Source organism: Oncorhynchus clarkii, chromosome 10 (genome assembly GCF_045791955.1).
Source record: "Oncorhynchus clarkii lewisi isolate Uvic-CL-2024 chromosome 10, UVic_Ocla_1.0, whole genome shotgun sequence".
Lineage (NCBI taxonomy): Eukaryota > Metazoa > Chordata > Actinopteri > Salmoniformes > Salmonidae > Oncorhynchus > Oncorhynchus clarkii.
Genome location: NC_092156.1, coordinates 65582375 through 65607763, shown reverse-complemented (window position 1 = coordinate 65607763; position 25389 = coordinate 65582375). Strand labels below are relative to the sequence as shown.

The window sequence follows — 25389 nt, the reverse complement described above, 5'->3', positions numbered from 1 at the left end:
TTTAACACCTTTCAGTGGATTTTGAATAATTACCTAAATGTTCATGTTTGAGGGAAGTTAATCCTGTTCACCAATACGCTACCGCAGTCTTGCTCACTCGGATCTATGGCTAATTTACGATCCACATTTCCACCCTGTGAGGATTATACACCTAAAAAAATCACTGTAAGCTTAACCAATGTTTTTCTGAATGTCAAACCATGACACTTTCCTCAAAGTTATGAATCACCCTGTAAAGGATAATTGACTTCATAGAAGTACAAAATATTTCATGAACCAGCTGAGCATTTGAGCACAATTAGCCACCAGAAAAGGCTTTTAGTAAGAACCACAATTCATAGTTTGAGGAAATATTGTACTACAACAGCTATATTTAATGTGCAATGGTGTGGTCAACATGTTAAATACTGCATATCTGGATTAGAACAAAGCTGATAAGGGTTTTGTGGCAGGAACTTCATATGAATGCATGTTACAGCCAGCCATTCTCAGATGCATCGTCATACCAAGTTATTTCATTATTTGGATAGAGCACCTACAGATGGACTACAGACTATCAGTAACATTTCAACTAGCCCTAACCCTTACCTTAATACTATCTGCTGATAAGCAACTGCTTGCGACCACATACAGATGGACTATCCAAATAGTGATCCTTTCACATTTATAAATACTATTAAAAAAACAATGTTGCATTCAAAAAGACACCCAATAGCTTTCTGTGGGAGAATGACTGGACAATCTAGTTTTAAGCTTCAAAGTAGAGAACTACAGCAAGTCCAGTGGGGCAAAAAGGCACTTTGGAATATTCATCTTTCAGGTTCTCATATTTCCATAGTTCAAAAGACATTACTCGTGATGAAACCACGGACACAAAGTAGTTCCCATAGGGCCCCAGTGTCTTTGGTAGATTACTCATGCCAGCACTTGCATATAATTTTTAGGCACCAATGCTCGCTTCCCCCTCAACTCTCCCAGGAACCACTCATCGTCAATGGACTCCACGTTGGTGATGATATCCCCCGCCTATAGCAAGAGAAAGGAAAGTTATACTGTAGCTCAAAAAAATAAAGGGAACACTAAAATAACATCCTAGATCTGAATGAATGAAATATTCTTATTAAATACTTTCTTTATATAGTTGAATGTGCTGACAACAAAATCATCAATGGAAATCAAATGTATCAACCCATGAAGGTCTGGATTTGGAGTCACACTCAAAATTAAAGTGGAAAACCACACTACAGGCTGATCCAACTTTGATGTAATGTCCTTAAAACAAGTCAAAATGAGGCTCAGTAGTGTGTGTGGCCTCCACGTGCCTGTATGACCTCCCTACAACACCTGGGCATGCTCCTGATGAGGTGGCGGATGGTCTCCTGAGGGATCTCCTCCCAGACCTGGACTAAAGCATCCGTCAACTCCTGGACAGTCTGTGGTGCAACGTGGCGTTGGTGGGTGGAGCGAGACATGATGTCCCAGATGTGCTCAATTGGATTCAGGTCTGGGGAATGGGCGGGCCAGTCCATAGCATCAATGCCTTCCTCTTGCAGGAACTGCTGACACACTCCAGCCACATGAGGTCTAGCATTGTCTTGCATTAGGAGGAACCCAGGGCCAACCGCACCAGCATATGGTCTCACAAGGGGTCTGAGGATCTCATCTCGGGAACCTAATGGCAGTCAGGCTACCTCTGGCGAGCACATGGAGGGCTGTGTGGCCCCCCAAAGAAAGGCCACCCCACACCATGACTGACCCACCGCCAAACCGGTCATGCTGGAGGATGTTGCAGGCAGCAGAACGTTCTGCACGGCATCTCCAGACTGTGTCACGTCTGTCACGTGCTCAGTGTGAACCTGCTTTCATTTGTGAAGAGCACAGGGCGCCAGTGGCGAATTTGCCAATCTTGGTGTTCTCTGGCAAATGCCAAACGTCCTGCAGGGTGTTGGGCTGTAAGCACAACCCCCACCTGTGGACGTCGGGCCCTCATACCACCCTCATGGAGTCTGTTTCTGACCGTTTGAGCAGACACATGCACATTTGTGGCCTGCTGGAGGTCATTTTGCAGGGCTCTGGCAGTGCTCCTCCTTGCACAAAGGTGGAGGTAGCGGTCCTGTTGCTGGGTTGTTGGCCTCCTCCACGTCTCCTGATGTACTGGCCTGTCTCCTGGTAGAGCCTCCATGCTCTGGACACTACTCTGACAAACACAGCAAACCTTCTTGCCACAGCTCGCATTAATGTCCCATCCTGGATGAGCTGCACTACCCGAGCCACTTGTGTGGGTTGTAGACTCCGTCTCATGCTACCACTAGAGTGAAAGCACCGCCAGCATTCAAAAGTGACCGAAACATCAGCCAGGAAGCATAGGAACTGAGAAGTGGTCTGTGGTCACCACCTGCAGAACAACTCCTTTATTGGGGGTGTCTTGCTAATTGCCTATAATTTCCACCTGTTGTCTATTCCATTTGCACAACAGCATGTGAAATTTATTGTCAATCAGTGTTGGTTCCTAAGTGGACAGTTTGATTTCACAGAAGTGTGATTGACTTGGAGTTACATTGTGTTGTTTAAGTGTTCCCTTTATTTTTTTTGATTGTAACAAACAGAATGTTAACTCTTGTGGTAATTAACTATTGAATGTAGACAGAAATACCTTCAGTGAGAGCTCCTCTTCACATTCAGCTGTGAAGTCGAACAGCGCTTTCCCTCTGCTTCCTTCTCCATTAGTCACACTCTGCTGTCTGTCCAACACTGGAGAGTTGCCTGGACAGAGACAAAGGGAATCATCAGTACCTTAAATGTCCTATGTTGCCCTATGAGTAGGCCAGGAATATTTGTGGGAGGAGCTATAGGAGGATGGGCTCATTTTAAAGATGAATGGAATTAATGGAACGGTATCAAACATACAGAAACCATATGTTTGACTCCGTTCCATTAATTCAAATCCAGTCTTTACAATGAGTCCATCCTCATATAGCTCCTCCCACCTGCCTCTGATATATAGGCCTATTCAAACTGGGTTTTACGTTGAATGTATCAGTAGTTGTTTTTTGTCATGTGTCAATCACCCCAGCAAAGTTATTTGAATTAAACCAAAAATTAAAAAACTCCTAGATTTATATTTCAAGCAGATAAATTCACCTACCATAAGATGGCGCCATAAGAATGCCCTATTATTACCTGAGCTGGTCTCTATGAAGGCTGTGGGGAAGAATCCTTCTCTACCGTTAAGCCTTCCATAGCACCACTCGGCGTCTACATGCTGTGTGACCAGGATACGGTCTCCCTGTTGGAAGGACAGTTCCTCTTCTGCCTGGCCTACAAAGTCATACAGAGCCACGGCCCACTCCACTCCTGACGAACCAGACTATAGACAGGGATATACATGTTAGTGGACACCCTCATACTCACGGTCTCATACACAAGTACAATCATTAATCATTGGATATACACACAGACGTCATTAGGCTACCCCAGACTACAGCTAAGGCCAAACACCAGACACTGACACACGTACACCTGTATCGTGACGTTAGTTTTTGTTATGTTGTAAAGACTGGTAACGGTACCACATGAACCATACCTGTATGGGTTTGGCAGCCTCTTGGGTCTTGGTTGAAGAAACCATGCCTGAGAAATGCAGTAGCGATATTCAGATAGAAAGCATATTGTGTTGACAGTTGCTGAACATAAAACTGAATGGGGAATGAGTGTGTGGGCGTACACTAGTACACTGCTAGAGCCAGTGAGAAGTACATGCAGCACACAGAGTGAGCTGTAGCGTATTATTAATAAGGTCTTCGTACAGGGGCTTTACACAGAGCTCCTGACTTAAACATGTTGCACAGATTCCATACATTCCGCAGAGGGAAGTATCAGCCTACACATTACGAGAGAGATGGAGTAGTTCTAGAGAAACCTTTTGTACTGGTGGATAAACTGCAATAGGGGTACAGGATGTGACAATACAGCTAAAATCCACCATGCCAGGAATAAATATTTCACTGTGTTTGTGGCCTGGCCACCTTTGACTTTACACTATGACCTCTGATACAGCATGCCGGAACGACATGAACTTCCGTGGGAAAATTCCTATGTCTCCAATTCTCTGATTATGTTTACAATGTCAAGATAGGGACACACATCTCAAGCCGAGGTTCCTTAATGATTTAAAGGCCCCGTCTGTGATATGTCATTTAATATACAGTATATTCCATTTCAAGCTAAGAAGTGGGCCTTGAATTAAAAGTCCTACCAGGTAGTGCCATCTTGGTGGGGAATGATTGCTGTCGTTGTGGTTGTGGCAGAGGAGGAAGATCTTCTATGATATCCACAAAGTTGATGGGGAAGATTCCAGTGTGGGCCCCTATCTGTCCCCTCGCCCACTCCTCTTCCATGTACTCCTTTAGCTGAATCACGTCTCCCTCAGAAAAGGTTAGCTCGTCACTCTGCTCACCCTCGAAGTCGAACCGCGCCACACACCTTGGTCCACTGACTGTTGCAGGGGGGGGCCTTGCCTTCTTTGTGTTGGTCAGTGTTGGTGCATTTGACTGAATAGAGAAAAAAATCATAATCAAAACACATTGAAAGCATTAAATAGCTGGACTCATTTGTAAACATCCTATACAGTGGGGGGGGGGGGAGATTAAGTATTTGGTCAATAACAAAAGTTTTTTTCCACCATAATTTGCAAATAAATTCATAAAAAATCCTACAATGTGATTTTCTGGATTTTTTTTTCTCATTTTGTCTGTCATAGTGTAAGTGTACCTATGATGAAAATTACAGGCCTCTCTCATCTTTTTAAGAGGGAGAACTTGCACAATTGGTGGCTGACTAAATACTTTTTTGCCCCACTGTAGATCACTTTATAGGCTGGTTTCTCACACAAAATACTTTGAATAGAGACTTTATTGAACAGTTATTCGTCCAGGAGTAGGCTTAATCTGAATCTTGGAAACCAGCCCTATCTCTATAGCTGAAACATTGACTGAAGTCTTACCATAACTTTGACATAGCTGACAGGGAAGAAGCCAGAGGAGCCTCTACAGGAGCCGCGGTACCACTCACTGTCCACCTGCTCCACATTGGTCACCACATCCCCCTCCCTCAGACCCAGCTCCCCTGGACCCTCTGGATAGGATACAACACATGTCAATCAAATCCCACTGCTGACACCAACTGACATCACAAACTCTAGCATGAACTCTACTTTGTGGATATCAATTGCTGAGGGAAAAACAACTAAGCAATAAATATATGCCAGACATATTGCAAATTATTTGAGGTGATTCAAATCTGTAAACACTTTTTTCTTCTAGATTCTAAAAGTTACTTGGCGTGGACATGTTTGGGGGAACTCAAAACAGCTGTAAAAGCATGCCAGCCATATTGGAATTTATTTGACATGATTCAAATCTAATAAATTACTTGAAATATTGTAAGGTGTACAGTCCAATAGCCAATGTGTTTGTTAGTATAGGACATAGGAGACCTGTTAGGTTGTGTGTTGTGGTGGCCAGTGTGCCAGAGTAGGTACTGTTCTGTACCTGGGGTGAAGTCATGGAGGACCTGCACCTGCAGACCACTGCTGCCTCTACGAGACCCAACTGTGCTGACACCCTGTAAGAAGAGAAAACACATCCAGGTATATGTGAAATTTACAGAAACACTTACAAAAGAGGGATTTAGAGACCAAACTAAACAACAACAAAAATACTCCACGTCCACAATGAAAGTTCCTATGTGGCTACAAATAAATAAAAACCAATTGTTGCTAGATATACTAAACGTGGGCTAATCAAACAAAATAATAAGGGGTAGCCAAACAAAATAAGGGGTAGCCAAGCAAAATAAGGGGTAGCCAAACAAAATAAGGGGTAGCCAAACAAAATAAGGGGTAGCCAAGCAAAATAAGGGGTAGCCAAACAAAATAAGGGGTAGCCAAACAAAATAAGGGGTAGCCAAACAAAATAAGGGGTAGCCAAGCAAAATAAGGGGTAGCCAAGCAAAATAAGGGGTAGCCAAACAAAATAAGGGGTAGCCAAACAAAATAAGGGGTAGCCAAGTTGCCTGGAAAGTAAGAGGGCAGACATGTTTTGATTGACAGCTCATTGTAAATGATTGAAGACATTACTTGTGACAGAGCTGGTTTAGTTGGGGCACTGGAGAGAGGAGTGATGACTTTCATGTGAGACTTCTGGACTCGGCCCCGGATGTCTCCCACTTGACATTCAAATGTCTTGTGGTCAAGCTGCTCAATCAGCAGCAGCAACTCATTTTTCTGTGGGAGAAAATCAAGAAGCATTTGATATTAATTTCTACTAAATTATATTTTCCTTAAAGAAAAAATGTATTACAAAACAGTAAGGTGAAATAAGTAAATCCATAAAACTAGTGATCAAATCAGGTTTAAATACAGTAGTCAGTAACATTTTATCATATCATGTTCTTGTTGTTGCTAGAAGCAAAACCTCCAACACATGCAGACAGTGGTTTACCTGGAATGAGAGTTCCCCTGTGTCTCTCCCACTGTAGTCAAACTCTGCTATCCCGTGGGGAAGTCCAAGCTAGACAAACACACATGACAAAGAACACATTCAGAAAACATACACAGGCTTACTATGTGACACTTGCCACAACTACAGTACACAACAGTTCCACTGAAATCCACCATGGATCTGCCTTGGGGGGGGGGAGAGCAGGCTGCCTCGGGGGCAGCAGGGGCAGAGCAGGCTGCCACAGGGGCAGCAATAGAGCAGGCTGCTTCGGGGACAGCAGGGGCAGAGCAGGATGCCTCGGGGGCAGCAAGGGCAGAGCAGGCTGCCACGGGGGCAGCAACAGAGCAGGCTGCCTCGGGGGCAGCAGGGGCAGAGCAGGCTGTCTCGGGGGCAGCAGGGGCAGAGCAGGCTGCCTCGGGGGCAGGGGCAGAGCAGGCTGCCTTGGGGGCTGCAGCAGAGCAGGGTGGGAACTCTAAGCTCTCACCGTATATTGGTTGTAGAGACGGTGGCCAGGGTTGGGCCTGGGGGGAAGCACAGGTCCCTTCTTCTTGGGCTTCTGAGCCTGGGGCTGCTTGGGTGACGGAGCTGCTGATGAAGCTGGTGCTCTACGGGTAGAGAGGGATTGACGTGGACCATTTATCCGGGGCGGGGGTGGCCTTCCTGGGCCTACTTTTGCTGGAGGTGGGCGAGGAGGGAGGACCTTAGCCCCACCAGGCCTGGAAGAGATCAACAGCAGTATGAAGTTAATTAAAGCCATGTGTCTAGGACTGTATCTAATATGTTATCAATAGATCTGTACCCCTCTTTATCCCCTAAAATGACCCACGATGTGATGTTACTGACCGAGGAGGGAGGCCCGGTATGGGCTCAGAATCAAAGGACTCCTACAGTTCAAATCAACAGAAAAAAGGTTGTTACTATTATGTTCAAGGAAGCAACGTGGCAGACTAGAAACAGATGTGAATTGATGACAACCAGGGTACTTCTCTAATCTCTCCCAGATCACATTTAACACCACATGGGATTGAATGACCTCCCCTGAACAAAACAGACTTACTACGCCTACTACCATCACAGCGCTCAGCAACTAGGGCAACCATAGCAACCGAGTTAATGACTGCTCAATGTGCCCTTCCTTAGCCACTGCTAACAGCTAGCTGTACAGTACTAGTCAGTCATTGTTCACACTACACTGGCCCCTTTGTGTGGTCTGCGGTTGAGAACCAACCGCAGGTGGAGGTGAATGTTGGCGGTGGCCAGGTAAAAGCCTGGTTTGTCAGGATAGTTTAGCACTGCCTCTGACAGGGCTGGTTTTCAGGCCTACATGAATGAACTGACACTAGATAATCGTGAGTGACGCTGAAGAAAAATACAAAGTAGCACCTTGACTTCCATTTTTATGTCCTTTTAGCTAAGCCTTCTCGCTGCACAAAAGCCCAGTTATGTCATAGCCAAGCCGGGCCGGGAGCTATTGACTGGCTCTGGCTTCCCCAGAGAGAGTGCAGTATCACGGTGGTGTGGAGGAAGAACTATGTCAGTAATCGCTTGTATTTCCTGTTTTCTAGTAGTAGAAGAGAAGCTAGGTAGCCTACTGTAGATCAATAGTGCTTCTGTTGGAGAAGTATATGGGGAAGGAAGGTGGTAGCACTTACCTGGAAGGGGAAGCGGGTTGAGATGCTTTGTTTACGGGTCACGGGGGGTGGCAGTGACCCTACAGGCTTCTGTGCAGGGAGAGGAGGAGGGTTGTCCAAAGTCCCATCGAACACTGAGAGAGAAAACAGTCAACGTTTTAGACTGGACACACTGTACTGTACAAACCATACAGTCAACTCTTAATTCATGCAAAGGTTTGGAATCATTGTATTTTTTGCACTAATTCAATGGCTTGGTGTTGCCATGAATGAACGCTCTGAGATGGAACATGCACATACTCAAACTACGTGTCGAAGTAAATAAAGTGTTGAAATTCGGATTAACTGACTCACTTATCAGGAGTCGACTGCACACACTCACTAAGACACCAAAGCACAGACACGCACATTCAAACATCCACACCTACAGTTTGTTTGAGAAAATGGCTCGCCAGCAAAAAGAAATCAACAGCATCTAATCCATCATTTGGTTATGTCAAAATGTTTTATTTTGGTAGACCCAGATGGAGATCAGAGGACCTTTATATAAGGTCATACATATGTGGATATGGAGCCACATAACTCACTACTCAGAGAGTAGAGCAGGAGGACTAGACTCACGGTTTCCTTTACTGGGCACTCTAATGGTGGTGGGTCTTCTGGTTACAGTCTGTCTGCTGAAGGAGCCGCCGCCGCCCACATCACTACACACAGGGTTCACTGGGATATAGTCTGGAGAGAGACAGAGATAGAGACGGCCAGTGTTGACTCCTCAATTTTTGTCAACATATAGGTCCTGCATTAGGACTATATGACAAATTCTAAGCAATGTTTAAAACCTTTAATGCCAATCTGGACCCTCTCTTTCTAAAATTATCCGCCGCAATTGTTTCAACCCCTATTACTAGCCTGTTCAACCCCTCTTTCGTATCGTCTGAGATCCCTAAAGATTGGAAAGCTGCCGAGGTCATCCCCCTCTTTGAAGGAGGAGACACTCCAGACCCAAACGGTTATAGACCAATATCCATCCTGCCCTGCCTTTCTAACGTCTTCGAAAGCCAAGTGAAAAAACAGATAACCAACCATTTCGAATCCCACCATACCTTCTCCGCTATGCAATCTGGTTTCCGAGCTGGTCATGGGTGCACCTCAGCCACACTCAAGGTCCTAAACGATATCATAACTGCCATCAATAAAAGACAGTACTGAAGCCGTCTTCATAGACCTGGCCAAGGCTTTCGACTCTGTCAATCACCACATCCTCATCAGCAGACTCGACAGCCTTGGTTTCTCAAATGATTGCCTCGCCTGGTTCACCAACTACTTCTCAGATAGAGTTCAGTGTGTCAAATCAGAGGGCCTGTTGTCCGGACCTCAGGCAGTCTCTATGGGGGTGCCACAGGGTTCAATTCTCGGGCAGACTCTTTTCTCTGTATATATCAATGATGTCGCTCTTGCTGCTGGTGATTCTCTGATCCACCTCTATGCAGACGACACCATTCTGTATACTTCTGGCCCTTCTTTGGACACTGTGCTAACTAAACTCCAGACGATCTTCAATGCCATACAACACTCCTTCTGTGGCCTCCAACTGCTCTTAAATGCTAGTAAAACTAAATGCATGCTTTTCAACCAATCACTGCCCACACTCGCCCGCCCGACTAGCTTCACTACTCTGGACGGTTCTTTTGCCACTATGGCTTATTTATTGCCTTACCTCCCTAACCTTACTACTTTGCACACACTGTACACAGATTTTTCTATTGTGTTATTGACTGTACGTTTGTTTATCCTATGTGTAACTCTGGTGTTGTTTTTGTCGCACTGCTTCACTTTATCTTGGCCAGGTCGCAGTTGTAAATGAGAACTTGTTCTCAACTGACCTACCTGGTTAAATAAAGGTGAAATAAAATTTAAAAACAAACAAAAATAAAATACATTTAAATAAATGTAAAAAACTGCAGGCTAGTGACGTTTTTTGAAATGTAGTGTCGATAAAGAGGTTATAAATTAGCTTCTATGTATTTTAACTATACTTAGAACACTTATACTACTAAGTTAACCAATTAAGTCAGTGGTGAAATGCATGCTGCTGTACTTACTCGTGGGGTTGTCCATGTATTCATTCACTGCCTCTGTGGTGGTGATGGAGGCTGAGTTGTGGTTGTTGAGGTTGAGGCCCAGTGGCTCCTTGCGAGGCTTCTCTGGAGAGATAGGAGGTACCAACCTGGGTTCATCCTCCTCTTGGGGGAAGAGGTTCTTGGCCCTGGCCGCTTTGGAGAGCCGCGACCGAGCCTCTGGTTCTGATTCTTTTGGTTCTGGGACTATACTGGGTTTTCTGTGGAGCATGGGTCTGGGTGCTGGGGTTGGGATGGAAGGAGTAAAGGGAGTGGAGAAAATGGAGATTGCCCCCTGGTAGTTACTGCCATTACTGGGCTTCTTGATTGAGGGCTTGGGGGCAAGGGCTGGGGCTGGTTTGGCTGAAACCACAGGGGGTTTGAGGTGCGTGTTCCTGGGTAGAGGCTCTGGTTGTTTGAACTCTGGTTCCCCATCGCCCTCCTGGCTCTCAAAGGCCTGGATCCGGGCCCGGATGTTACGTTGGCTGTGAAGGGCGGCCATGTTACCGTCCTCGTCACCTTCCTCGCTTTGGTCGCTCACGTCAGTTGGTGTCTGATTGTCACTAGTGTTCTGGTCACATTGGTCCTCGGGACAAAACACATCTAATAGTTCCTGTAGGTACTTCCCCGAGGGAGGAGCCTCGACTGCTGTGTCATCTACAGAGCTGGAACCACTGTCACTGAGCCTGACTAGAGTCTGAACTTTGACCTCCTCTGTGATTGTCTGTTTGCAGGATTTGGAACGAGGAAGCGGGATGGGACGTTCAGTGGCTACTGGGACTGTAGGTTCTAAGAACGTAGTGATAGTGCTGGGTTCGGAAGGTTTAATTGGCCCATCCCATTGTACGGAGACAGATGGAGAGAGAGACCGGGTGTTTGGGATTGCACAGCTAGCATCTGTTGGGCTGGGTTGGGCTGCGGCTGACTTGGGGTCAGTTTGGTTCTTAGTGTTAGTGGCTGTGGCATCTACTTGGATAAGACCAGAATCAGATACAGCTGTTGCAGTGGTAGAGTCACTTTGCAAAGGCTTGGGTAAGTATGGCCTTGGTGGCTTTATTTTCACTGAGAAGCAAGAGATTATAAACAATACATTTAGATTATACTCACACCACTTAGATGTATAAAAAAAAGCAAATAAACTTTGACTAAAAAGTGACGTTGCATTGTTTTAGTCGTGGTAATACAAGGATATGATATTTGCCAACTATAGAGTTTTTGTGACGTTGTCAGCTAACCCATCTGTAACCATCACTCTCATTCTCACAAGCCTCACCTGTAGACTGTCTCTTCTCGATTGGCTGTGAGGCTGCAGTGCATTCTGGGCCAGCGGCGGTGTCGTCCTCCACAGGGTCGGTCTGCGTGGCAATGGTCGTGGATCTCCGGGGGGTGGCGGTCGGCGTGACAACGGTCTCCTGGGTCTTCTCCTTGATCACCTGGTCATAGGATGGCGGTGGCTAAGACACGAGAGAGAAGGTTCACACACACACACACGTTGACCAAGCAAATGTGTAGCGGTGTGATTATTATAACTTGTATTCTACATGTAAGCTTGCTACCGTCCTACATTGACGTCCTATAGTACTATAACATGCAGAACCTGCGGTACTTGTTTCACTGCCAAATTATATTTGCTTTGAAAGTAGTTCATCTGAAACATTACACTGAAAACTGTGAAAGACACAGGAACATGGCAAGGTTAAAATGGTAAAAGTTCAAATCCATGCAGAACACACCCAAACTGTGAACACACCCTGCTGTCTCCCCTAGTATTAGAGGCTGATGTTAGTTAAATAAACAGTACCTGGGTATCTGATTGGATGCTCCCTCCCCAGATGGGCTGCGAGGGAGCCGTAAATCCCCCAGAAGCCCCTGGGAACCAGCCGTTGGCAGCGAGCGGCTCGGCTGACAGGATGGTGATCTCTGGACGTCTGAAAGACAAACAAGTCCATTACGCACAATCCAGTAGACTGCCTCAACCAAACCTGACATGCAACGGACTGTTGACACTTGTCTTATGTTGACAGAAAGCCTTATGTAGCCATCAATTGTCATAAATCATTATATAGCTTTTTGAACACCATATGTGTTTTTGTTAATATGCCATGTTATAGACCATATTACTTTCTTTAATGGTTATTCACCAGTTGAGTCGAGGACTGTAAGTCAACATCAATATCATTTTGTTTCAAATGAAAGATGTGTATTGCACTGGAGAGCACAAGTTCTTTGCCACAGCGCACTTTACCTTGAAGCATTTGGGGTTTGATTTTTGGAATAATGAGAGTAGAACTGTATTCAATCAGAGAGCTACAGACAGACCATGGCGTATTATGAAACTCCTCTGTTTACCTTCTGTCTCTGGTCTGTTCACTTTGGGTGCTGGTTCTCGCTGTGGGAAAAAATTACATGAAATTCATCTCTTTCAATCTGATATGTAATGAATTGAAAGAGACATAAAAAAAACACTTGGGGGATTCAATCATGTACAATAGCTATATACCAGATGAGGCTGGTGGGAGGAGCTATAGGATGATGGGCTCATTGGAATGGAATATATGGAGCAGAGTCAAACACATCAATGTATGGAAACCACATTTGATTCCGTTCCATTCTAGCCATTATAATGAGCCCATCCTCCTATAGTTCCTCCCACCAGCCTCCTCTGCTATAGACAGACTTTAATCATGCTAGGTACAATATAAAAGTATGAGAATATACCAAATAATGGAAAAACTCAACAATGAGAAACTCACTTCGCTTGATGGCAGCTCGTATTGAGGACAGAGGTCCTTGGCTGGAAGAGAGAAGAGTTACCAATGAGGAGAGGAAAGTTTGACTGGACAATAAGATTTCTTACATTTATACAACCTGAGAAAGCAAAGTATAATGCTGGCAACAGTCAAACTCCACCGGATTACTACACTGGACAGACAGTGCTAATTATCCACAAGCCAACCAGCCACCTTTATAGGCTTGAACCAGGACAGAGGAATTCTCAACAAAAATAAATGACAAACTCAGCAAATAATCCTGACATTTGAAAACATTTAATTGTCACCCATAGGTATCCTAGACTTCATATACGATAAAGTAAAAGAGATAATATATACCCCTTTACCTCTAAAAGACCTGAATAAGTGCAGAGTAACACCAAAGGAGGATAACAACAGCGTTGATAGTTGCATCAAACCTCTTTAGCTGCAGTGGTCCTCTCTGCACTGCAGTTGCCACTGGGACGGCCACATCCTCTATCTCACTCTATCGTCAACTCCAATCCACACAGCACAGCTACCGCTGCATACTGCAACCAAAAGAAGAGCCTACCTCCGGTACATGCGCCTGTTATACGCCAGTAATCAGAGTGAGAATGAGACAAGTACCAGAGACGCAGGCACAAGAAAGAGGACAATCATTAAAAAGCACGCCCTTTGAAGAGTTCAACCCCGCTTGCAACTTTCCACAATCCCTCTCCAGAAAACCCTTAAAACGCAGCAGGACGCAGATCCAATCCACTGAATATCCTTAGGCATCGCCCATCTGTTACTGTAACAATGACTCAGAAATACCCCCAGTCTAACCCCTCCTCCTCTGGCCACCACATACATCTACCAAGCCCAGTGGTGTCCAAAAGTGCACTTCTGCAATATAACCACCCCTGCTGATCTGTATTCCCAGGTCTGATCTGACTTCCTGACTAGTGTAGTGTTGGAGCTGACACCGCACCCCTCCCAGGCTGTGCCAGAATATGTTCCCAGAAGGTCCAACTACGCAGTCTCAACGGAACGGGGTCTTGTGAACAGGATCCAGACCAGACCCCCATAGGCCCAGCACCTTCAACACATCCTGCTCATTAACTGAACTGGAGATGTGATATAAACCATCTGGAGAGGAAGACAGCAACACGCCCCCCGCACTACGTGGATAATTAGGACGATTAGCTAAGACCATAAACAAATAGAACAATAGAGAGGTTAAACGTCCAATAGTTGATCAACAATCAACAACAAAAAAAGGTTTGTATTGGAACATGTTGACGTTTGCTGTACTTTAACAGGAGGCTGGTGGGAGGAGCTATAGGAGGACGGACTCATTGTAATGGCTGGAATGGAATAAATTGACGTATCAAACATCTGGAAACTGTTTCACTCTGTTCTATTTATTCCATTCCAGCAGATACAATGAGCCCTTCCTCCTATAGCTCATCCCACCAGCCTCCTTCTGTGTCAATACCCTGGATTGGAAGACGTTGAAAAGGTGCTGAGTTTTAATGAGTTATCTAGGTAGGGTATACCATGTTGTGAAAGAAAGGTTACAGGGTTGGAGTCATTTTACTGAACTGAAATGGAATTGACCCTAACCCTGGACGGTAACCAACTTGGCTCTGGGGGCGTCAACAACTGAATCAGTGTGGCTTGGTCCCCCATTCAAAAAGCTCTGACCTTCGGACACAGTGGACACAGTGTCCGACCGTCTGTCAAAGAGGATGGATCAGCGCATTGTTTGCTACCCTGCTCCATTCACAACTCTCCCTCAGCAGAGCTGCATGTTAAAGAGACAGTGTTCTGTCCACTGCAGTCCTGACAGAGCCATGGAGCAACAGAGGTGGCTAGGTAGAGCTGGAACAGCCCAGTGTTTATACTGGACCGTGCAACATTATCACAGTATTAACACGTTTCCTTTTCTGTATTGAGCAAGACAGACACATTGAAAAGGCCCAATATGTAATTCAAATGATATGGATAACTTACCTGGAATGAAGAGCCTCAGACTTATTTCTCTCTGTTCGATCTGAAAAGAAAAGTAACCAGTGTTTTCTTTTTAACGGTCACATTTGAAAGATCAATTTCTAACTAAGAAAATACACTCATTTTGTACACAAACAAAGCAAGCTGCAGGTACAACGACACAGGGCAAGTGAACAAGATAACTATGGGCTTTGCATACCTTCTTGCCGTCCAAAAACTTGAACAACTACATTCAGCTGGATCAACATTCTAGTCTGTTCTTGATCAACCAGTTACAAAGAATGACATTGACATGCAAATAGCAAAAGCATTTAAAAAAATAAAAAATAAAATCTAAACACAAATAATTGTTTTGTTAATGCTCTCATCTTTATTTCATCAAGCCAGACATTATCTCTATGATCTATATAGCTATAATCTCAAAAGAAAATCAGATGTTATTGTGGGTGTAGTGAAATGCTTGTGTTCCAAGCTCCAACAGCACAGTAATATCTAACAATAACAAAAAAACTAAATACTGCAAAATTGCTAAGGAGCTAGAAGCAGAGATGCCATGTCTGTCGGCTCCATCAGTGACCACAGGTTCAAAATCATACAATACACTTGAATTACCTGTATTATTTATGTCCTTCACTTTCAACCAGTGACCAGGTTCAGACTCAAACAATAGATGTTGATCTGACTGAGTGCCACGACTGGAGCTCTCTGAGGAGGTGGACTGGCTAGTGGTCCACAGAGCACAGCAGCTAAGCAAACATTTACATTAATTTGACTATACTACAGTATATGAGTGTATGAGGCCTTGGCGCCATAAGAACTAAAATAAATCAGAAAAGTAGGTCATATGAGGATATTAGGATCCCTTTGTGTTAAAAATCATGCATTAAGCCATCTTAATATTTTGATGCTCATTTTTGTTAGCATCCTGCTAAAGACCTGACGCCATCGCCTCATTCTCTTACAACCAGTATAATACTGTTACAATGTCACACTTGCTATCTGCCATATGCTACTGCCTCAAACTTATGTTACGGACTCTACTGAAAGCTACTTTGAGGAAAAATGTGCTATGTGGTTGTCCCACCTAGCTATCTTAAGATGAATGCACTAACTGTAAATCGCTCTGGAAAGGAGTGTCTGCTAAATGACTACAATGTAAATGTAACATTTTTACCTCACTATGAAACAAAAAAGGTAAAAGGAAGTAACAGTTTGTTAGTGAATCAAATCCTCAGAGACATTTTCACACATTTCTTTGCACTTTGGTCTGTGAGAGATTGTAACTGAGGCAGGTAAAACAGTGACAAAGACAGAATGGAGAGAGGTTTTCCAAGAGGAAATCGTTTGACATTTACATACCGGTAGATACAATGCCATACACACACTGGTCAAAGGCAAGTGCAATGGAACAACGAATAGGATTCAATATCTAGTGGATTTTCAATATTCAACATGCGCTTAATTTACAAGTTACTGAGCTGTCAGTTGGAATACAGAGCAATCCCCGCTGAAAGTATTGTCGATAACCTACTGTGAATTGTACTGACAACATAATCTCACAGCGAAACATAGCAACAAGAGATGCTCCTACCTGTTAACGTTTTAAACACATTTCACAAATGTCCCCCAAAATGGTGTGTATTATTTCCTTCAAGTCCCTCCCTACTTTTCCATGCTGTGTGTTGCTGTGTAAAGAAACAAACTCCATGACCACGAACAACAACAGAGAAAGGGAGGGGTCTCTCTCTCTCCCTACTGGCTGGTGTGTTGACTTGGCCAATGTGATCAAATGGAATGTGGCCATTCAGGAAGTACCACTCTACTGTCACTCTCCTGCTCTACTGATGGAACATTACAAAACAAATGACCCTCTGCTCTGATTTAAAAAAGGCACAGTTAACACAAAATACAAATATGCCAGGCTTTCTTCTGGCGTTGCTTGTTACCAACTGAACTAGGTCATTGAGTCCATATTTACGTTATTATAAGGGTTGTTCTGGGTTTGTTCCAGCCCAACACCTGTGTTTATCTAACAGAATCAAATCAACATGTCTTCCTGTGTCAGAGAGAGCACAATACTGTGTGTCTTTCTGTCCGTCTTCCCTATTGGCAGGGTGTTAATGGTGGGCACACCCATTCTGACGCTACATCTCTGTTGGCCAGATCCTTGTATTTCCCTATTGTAGCACCACTCCCTGCTCTGGAAACATGCATAGCTCTATTATTTGGTCATCGGTATACGTTAGTGTTAGGAAGTAGGCTACATATTAAAAACCTTGGCATACCGTGGGACTATGTTTTGCTGGATTAGAACGTGGAGTCAATTGTTACTCTATTCCAATCCATCATAGATAATACATCCGGACACAGTGCCACATCATTTTAGTAATTTAGCAGACGTTCTTATCCAAAGCGACTTTGGATACTTTTTCGTACTGGTCCGCCCGTGGGAGTCAAACCCACAACCCCGGTGTTGCAAGCGCCATTCTCTACCAACTGAGCCATAACATATCCTCTTTTCTAGAAGTCACTCAGCAGGTCGTGCGACCATTATGAAACACACTTTCACTTTTATTTTAGATAAGATATAGCTGTAGAAACCAGGCAGAAAAGCACTCCATCCATAGAAGTACTTTCATTGGATACTTATTATTGCTGGCTTAGTGAAGAGGCTCAACACTCTTTCTCTGAGTGGTGGGAGAGAGACATTTGCCAGGTCATGGACTCCTCCTTCAGAGGGCTTTTAATAGTAAATATCCCATGACAGGTTATGGACAATTACACAATAAACGAATAAATAAAAATATAGGATTAATAGCCTATTGAATATGAAATATAATTTTTAACACCAAATAGAAGCAACAAAACAAGAGAGGATGCAAAACAACTAACTCACTAAAGAGAAAAGAAACAGAGATATGGTTTTAAAGCTGATTTGCTTGCTAAAAGACAAGCTACAATAATAACCATTGAAGGGAACCCATACAGAAACACAACAAAACAACTCACTATGACACATGCTAACATCACTCAGAACTCGGGCAGCCCTCTGTAAAGAACAAGTGGTAAGAGGGAGTGTAGAAAGAAAGCCTCCCTCTTAATATGCAAGCTAGGCCCAGGACTTCAAACCAACCAGAGAGGTCAGAAGTAAGGTTACATCCCATGGAGGGTGGGGCTAGGCTATGAAGGCACAGCAGTGTGGAGACAAGGAGCTAGTTCCCATCCCTAGTCAGTCCATAAAGAAGCATCTTCCTCTATATCCCGACCCCGGTAACATGGCATGTTCAGGAACGTGATCTCTCATATTCTGGGTTTATTTATACAGCGCAGGAATCTCTGCGTCTTCCCAAAGCCCCATAAGACTACCAGGGGTTTTCACATCCTTGGATCCTACTTCCCACACAGGCAGAACAGACACTGATGTCATCATAGGGTAGAATCAAAGTCTTCCCTATACTTTCTCAAAGGGGAGTGTTTCAAATGATTTAGGGTAGGCTGGGGGTTAATGGCTGGGTAAGTGGGTTGATGGGTGAACGCAACAGCTGCACATTAACCGTGTCCAATCCAGAGCCATTGTGGGTCAGTTCAGAGAGATGTTCTGTAGGAAGTCAAACCCGTGGACCAGACAGGTCAGTTGGACTAGCCAGTAGAAATAAGGAACCAAGTCAATATTGTGTGCCAATTACTGAACATCTTTTTATTATGTTAATCAATGATAAACTATCGGGCAGATTTACATTTGTTTAAATTGTATTAATTTAGCAGATGCTCTCATGCAGAGTGAAATACAGTAGTGGGTGTATACACTTTCATACTTGTTTTGCACACAACCCCCCCCCCCCCCCCCCCCACCATGTGAAGCACTATGAATACAGATCAGTTGGACTAGCCAGTAGAAATATATTGTGTCATTTATTGAACATCAATTTATCATTATTATCGTTAATCACTGATAAACTATCTGCCAGAAAGAGTGAAGCATTCTGGGTGACATTGAAACACCAGCTTTTGTGCACTGCACATCTATTTTCTCTGTTGAGGCTCTACAGTACATTAATATGTACATCTCATTTGCTACAAGGGAAACAGGCTCCACATTAATATTTGAGAGCCTTTTCATCACACAAAATAAAATAGTTATTTCACAGCTGTCATTGGGCTGCCTCCATGTGGAGTCAAATTGATAAGTAATGAATTTGTCGACGTCGAGTGGGGAAGCTAATATTTTACAACGGGACGAGTCAATTAAAATCTAATATGCCTTTTTGGAAATAGACAGTTTAATTGCCAAATACTAATGATGGTTGGATTTGTATTAAGTGATAAGCCTCAGCTAAGGGAGACACAATTCTTCAAAGGAAGACAAAATATGAATTTCTCCTTCTCCATACTCCTACAGCCACCCGAGGGTGAGAGAGACAGAGATGAGGGGGTCTAAGTTGTATATATATATATATATACACACACACACACACTGCTTGATATAATAAACAGTCAAAGTGGAACAGATATTATGTCTACGACGACTATAAAAGCATAACATTGTGAATGTGGAGCGCTCTATCCTTGCATGAAAAACAGACAAGAGGAGACAGACATGATCATGTCACCTATGAATAACACAGTGTCAGGAGCTAAATCTTAACATGACTCATGTCAGGTGATGTCAAAGAGGAGTCATCCATGGATGTTTGGGGGAGATGACAGTCTAACGGAGATCTTGCTCAATGCAAGGAGATTAAACTTTGGCCAATTGAAAATGCTGATGAAGATCAGTATGCACAAAGTAATCATCAATGATAACATATGGCATCATACGGTGCATGGCATATGAGTCATATGAGATCATGTATATTACTCTTAAAAAGTGACAAGCATATACTGAAGCCTTAATAGGCTAATCTCAGCTTGTGACAGAAATAACTTCATATGATATAGCCTAGCTAGCCTACACACATGTGCAGTAGAGTTGGCAGTTGGCACCATTATCAAGTTACAAGACAACAGTTCATGTTCGCCTGTTCCATCACTCTCTACAGTCAACCCACCTGCCCATAGGATCAAATCAAATGTATTTATATAGCCCTTCTTACATCAGCTGATATCTCAAAGTGCTGTACAGAAACCCAGCCTAAAACCCCAAACAGCAAGCAATGCAGGTGTAGAAGCACGGTGGCTAGGAAAAAACTCCCTAGAAAGGCCAAAACCTAGGAAGAAACCTAGAGAGGAACCAGGCTATGAGGGGTGGCCAGTCCTCTTCTGGTTTTGCCGGGTGGAGATTATAACAGAACACATGCCTGAGATCAGCCTGATCTCCCAATACAGACAGCTGCAGTTAACCCAGGCCTGAACTAACACACTGGGCATGGAGGCTTGTGTTGGGTGGGGTGGGGTGTTTCTTTACTGGGATGTCAGGTGTTTGCTCAACCGGTTGCTGCTTAATTCTCCCCTAACTACACTAGGAAGGTCTAACCATTCTATGGATCCAAACACATTGTTAGATTGGAAATTGCTCGGCATAGAACCATGTTTAGAACCAGAATTCAAAGGTGAGGGAAAGTTCAATATACCAACAGCCATTTAAATGTAAAATAGTAAACCAAACGCAATGACTAAAATCAAATCAAATTTTATTTGCCACATGCGGTACGGCAAAAGTGTAGACTTTACCGTGAAATGCTTACTTACAAGCCCTTAACCAACAGTGCAGTTCAAGATAAGAAAATATTTACCAAGTAGACTAAAATAAAAAGTAATAAAAAGTAACACAATAAGAATAACAATAACAAGGCTATATACAGGGGGCACCGGTACCAAGTCAGTGTGCAGGGGCACAAGTTAGTTGAGGTAATCTGTGGGGGGGGGGGGGGGTCAATGCAAATTGTCTGGTGGTGATTTTTATGAATTGTTCAGCAGCTTATTGGCTTGGGGGAAGAGGCAGTTGAGGAGCCTTTTGGTCCTAGACTTGGCACTCTGGTACCTCTTGCCATGCGGTAGACAATTTTATGGGCTTTCCTCTGACACCGCCTATTATATAGGTCCTGGATAGCAGGAAGCTTGGCCCCAGTGATGTACTAAGCCGTTCGCACTACCCTCTGTAGCGCCTTACGGTCAGATGCTGAGCAGTGGCCATACCAGGCAGTGATGCAACCGGTCAGGATGCTCCCGATAGTGCAGCTGTAGAACCTTTTGAGGATCTGGGGACCCATGCCAAATCTTTTCAGTCTTTTGAGGGAGAAAAGGTTTTGTCGTGCCCTCTTCATGACGGTCTTGGTATGTTTGGACCATGATAGTTTGTTGGTGATGTGGACACCAAGGAACTTGAAACTCTCGACCCACTCCGCTACAGCCCCGTCGATGTTAATGGCGGGCCGTACTTTTCCTGTAGTCCACGATCAGCTCCTTTCTCTTGCTCACATTGAGGGAGAGGTTGTTGTCCTGGCACCACACTGCCAGTTCTCTGATGGTGTTGGAGTCGTGTTTGGCCACGTAGCCGTGGGTGAACAGGGAATACAGGAGGGGACTAAGTACACACCCCTGAGGGGCCCCAGTGTTAAGGATCAGCCTTGGCAGATGTGTTTTTGCCAACTCGTACCAACTGGGGGCGGCCCATCAGGATGTCCAGGATAAAGCCTACATACATGTATTCATTTACAACCCTTTCTCTTGATCTACATGAAGATTGTGTGGCATAAGAGATATGAATATGAATACATTTTAGAAGTGATTTCATCAGGAAATTAAACGACAAAAGCAAAAATATACAGAGCCAAAATTAACAGGATCAACCTGTCTGCCAAGTGCCAGTGGTTTTCCAGATGCATTTCCAGCAACACAGTTAGCACCAAATGACACAGCTTGGCTGGCATGAGATGAGGAATATTTTAAGTGTCAGGAGATGTACAATTTGTTGTGTCATCCTTCCTTCCTGTCTGGCTGGCAGAGTTTCCCAGACCATTTCCTTGTGGTTGTAGCACTGTTTACTGACTGCTGTATCTGAATCACACAGGTAGTTGCTACCAGCTGCTGTATACAAGTATACTTTCACTGAATGACGTAGTGAGGGCATTGTGTCAACCATAGCAGCTAGATACTGTAATGGTGCAGAACAGAACTAGGGTTTATTTCTATATAGCACTAGAAACTGATTTGTTGCTAGAAGGCATGGGAGAAGTGAGAGAGCAAGTGTTTTCAAACTCAGGTGTGTGTAATATATATGTTTTTTTTTTACATAGATACTTCTTGGATTTTTTTTATGTGAACAATTATTATTTTAGGAAAATCGATAGCTGCAACAGAATACAATCGTTGATACCATTGTATGTCTCTGCATCAAGTATGAAGGAAGTTAAAGGTAGTTTTACGAGCCAATGCTAACTAGTGTTAGTGCAATGACTGGAAGTCTACAAGAACAGTTAGCATGCTAGCTGTTCTTGTTGATTGGACTCTACCAACTGAAGTAGTAATTTTCAGATAGAAAAACAGTTTCAGTGTCAATTTAAACAATCAAAACCAGATAGAAAGCAGGCAGAAAATATATTTTACTATTTATATTTTTTTATAATATTATATTTGAGAACTAACAATCAAATAAAAGCTAGACAGTGAGGGAGAATATAATATTTTAAAACTGGGCATTCAGGTTACATGCCCATTGATTTTGTTATAATGTTTGAGCAGAGAAACACACCATTAGCCATGGAAAAATGCATAGAATTGCTGGAAATTAGTAGCTTCAAAACTGCAACAACAAAAAAATCTCAGCTCAAAGGAATGGAACAATTTGTAGAATTGCGTAACATTTGTTTCACAACAATAAGTTATATGAATTCAATATTCAGCTAAATTGTATCATTTCCTACACACTTAACCATATGTTTCATGATGGAACACTGTTCCAAGTTGTCATGTTCATGGGTTAAAAAGGTAAAAGTCCACGTTTTGAAATTATATTACCCCAAAGTGTCAAACACATGTAGCCTACTTCAGGAGACGCTGTATCAAAATTACAAGACGTTGACGATAGATTGTTGACAAGTGGACATACCTGTTGCTTGATTTCGGTTCCGTATATCCCTCAACTCCTCCTCCTCCTCTTCTCTTCTGGCTTCAGCCATAGGAGACGAGAACACTGCGGCGCCTGGTAATTTCCGGCAAATTAGAACCGTGTCATTAAAAAAAGTATTGACTGAGGTGGTTAATTAAATTTGTGTCGTGAACAGTCTCGGCTGGTGCGTAAAATTGGGTCTTTACGAGTTGAGAAAACGCGAAGTAGGCCTACACCGGTCACAGAGTATAACTTTCTACAACTGTGTTTGTGTTAATGTAATTTTGTAGAATATGAGGGGTAGTTAGGCTATAGCTCCCTACCTTGTCCGCACCGACAGTAGCCCGACCCGAATGTCAACAACAGGAACTGAATTGTCTGGCAAAGTGGTATCACGGAGATGGTGTCCCGGAATTGAGAACAACTGAGTGGAGTGGAGTTGACAGACCGCAACAAAAGTTTCTCTCCTCACCAGAATGTCTGAGTAAAACCACTGCGACCCGAACACAAAGAATTGTAGCCAAACGGAATGAGTGGTCACAGTGTCTTCTTGTGCGTATTGGGGAAGCTGTTATCCATTAAAAAAAAAAATTAAACACCCAAAGCACCGCTATTTGCCCATAGAGACGGCCGCCCATAGTGATGATGCTAGTCATTCATTACATGTTACGGCTTGCAGAGACAGGCAGATGTTTTTTTTTTTGTTGAAGCACATACAAATGAAAAGGCAGCCTACTACTTTACATATTAGCCTACTAACTGGGTTGAGTTGTGTAAAAACAAATGTTGTAGTTATTAAAGCTAGACGTAATGATTAGATATACAAATGTATATTTTTCTCTTCGAGGTAATCTGATTTCCATACTGTACGAACTCTTCCTCCCACCCTGTTGCACCACCAGTGTGTGACTCGCACCTGACTCGGGTGAAGACAAGACAGTCTCCCACCTCGTCTCCTTGGGGCATGGTAAATCCACAGGTATTATCTTGTTAGACAAAGAACAGTTAGCCAGTAAAGACCACTCGTTTACAGCATAGACAAAAAGCACACACATTTAATACTATCTCTAATACAGTATAGCCTACCATTGCATCTAGGAAATCAAATCGCTGAGGTAGTATTTTGAATCCCATTTTGGGTGTTGCACATCTATTAATTAATCCCCAAGTTTGATATCTGAGTATTGGCACACAGTCCAAGCACATTATATGTTCTCTACAGCATAGAGACAGAGAAATACCACTGAGACTGTCTGAAAGATTCATAGTCAACTGAGCAATTTCTCAGGAGATGTACTTCAAATTATAAGCACTAGATGTCCCCATCTACCTTGTTTATTTCTACTAGCCAGCACCTGGCACAGTTCAAATCAAATGTCACATGCTTCGTAAACAACAGGTGTAGTAGACTAACAAGAAAATGCCTACTACAGCCCTTCCCAACAAAGCAGAGAGAAAGAAAATAGAGAAATAATAAAACGTAAATAATAAATACACAATGAGTTTGTTGTTTACAAAGGTATCGGGTAACCATAAAGTTCAGGATAGACAATATTTTTATGTTAAAAAAAAGTAGAAATTATACGTGTGCATATACTTTTCACAATACACAATGTGCAAATAAACATATTCTAGAATGTCAATTCCTCATCCGCTATGAGAAGTCTACTTAGTCTGCCATGACCAAGAACACAGGTTTACCTTGTTTTTACAACAGAGACTAATAACATGGTGAATAGCTGCTCCAACTCGATGGCAGCTGGCACAGAGCTCCTTAGAACAGGTGACACTGTTAACAGGATTTGGGTGGACACAGTTGTCTATGTTTGTATGGTTTTACATTGCCATTCAATTATTATTGTTTAGGATGGAATAGCCTAGTCCTTTGATCATCTGGGCTAGGCAGGATAAAAAGAGGTGTTGAAATACAGGGCTAAAATCCTTGTTTTGTATAGAAAACAATTGTGTGAAGGGCAATCATTTACAGTGCATTGACTTCTCACACTGCTCTCACATTCACAAACTAGTGATGGGTCGTTCGCGAAACGAGTCGGCTCTAAGAGCTCTTGTAGGTGAATGTTGGGAGCCGGCTCGCATATCAGAAGAGCCAAATCTATTTATAAAAATAAATAAAAAATTAAGATATGAATAATTGGTGTCAACCAATGAACCAAAGATGCGTGAGGGAGGGTCGAGCCAACTCACTCACAGTCACACACTTAGCAGCTGAGGAGAGAGAGTAAGGACAGCTGTGAAAACAACAGCTGGAAAATGATTCGGAAGCACAGTAGCATTTGGATGCATTTTAATAATGTAGACAACGTTAGAGCCCAGTGTAGAATTTGCCAA

The 25389-nt window shown here is 43.4% G+C and overlaps 1 protein-coding gene across 2 annotated transcripts; it reads right to left on the bottom strand.

The window, feature by feature from the left end:
- Positions 1 to 351: 351 nt before the first annotated feature.
- LOC139419011 (SH3 domain-containing protein 19-like) lies at positions 352 to 23703 on the bottom strand. Of its 2 annotated transcripts, XM_071168824.1 has the most exons (21): positions 23364 to 23432; positions 23041 to 23133; positions 14997 to 15036; positions 13002 to 13042; positions 12598 to 12637; positions 12050 to 12176; positions 11522 to 11702; positions 10234 to 11310; positions 8753 to 8863; positions 8153 to 8265; positions 7344 to 7384; positions 6985 to 7216; positions 6501 to 6569; positions 6137 to 6283; positions 5550 to 5622; positions 5003 to 5133; positions 4256 to 4550; positions 3584 to 3630; positions 3181 to 3367; positions 2654 to 2763; positions 352 to 1026 (listed from the first exon to the last, which is right to left on the bottom strand). In XM_071168824.1, exons 2-21 carry the CDS (start codon positions 23108 to 23110, stop codon positions 916 to 918), a joined length of 3243 nt encoding a protein of 1080 aa, XP_071024925.1. In that variant the 5' UTR covers positions 23111 to 23133; positions 23364 to 23432; the 3' UTR covers positions 352 to 915. The 2 variants fall into 2 exon arrangements, with proteins under 2 accessions (XP_071024925.1, XP_071024926.1); XM_071168825.1 differs by lacking the exon at positions 6137 to 6283 and having other exon boundaries at positions 23364 to 23703.
- Positions 23704 to 25389: the final 1686 nt, after the last annotated feature.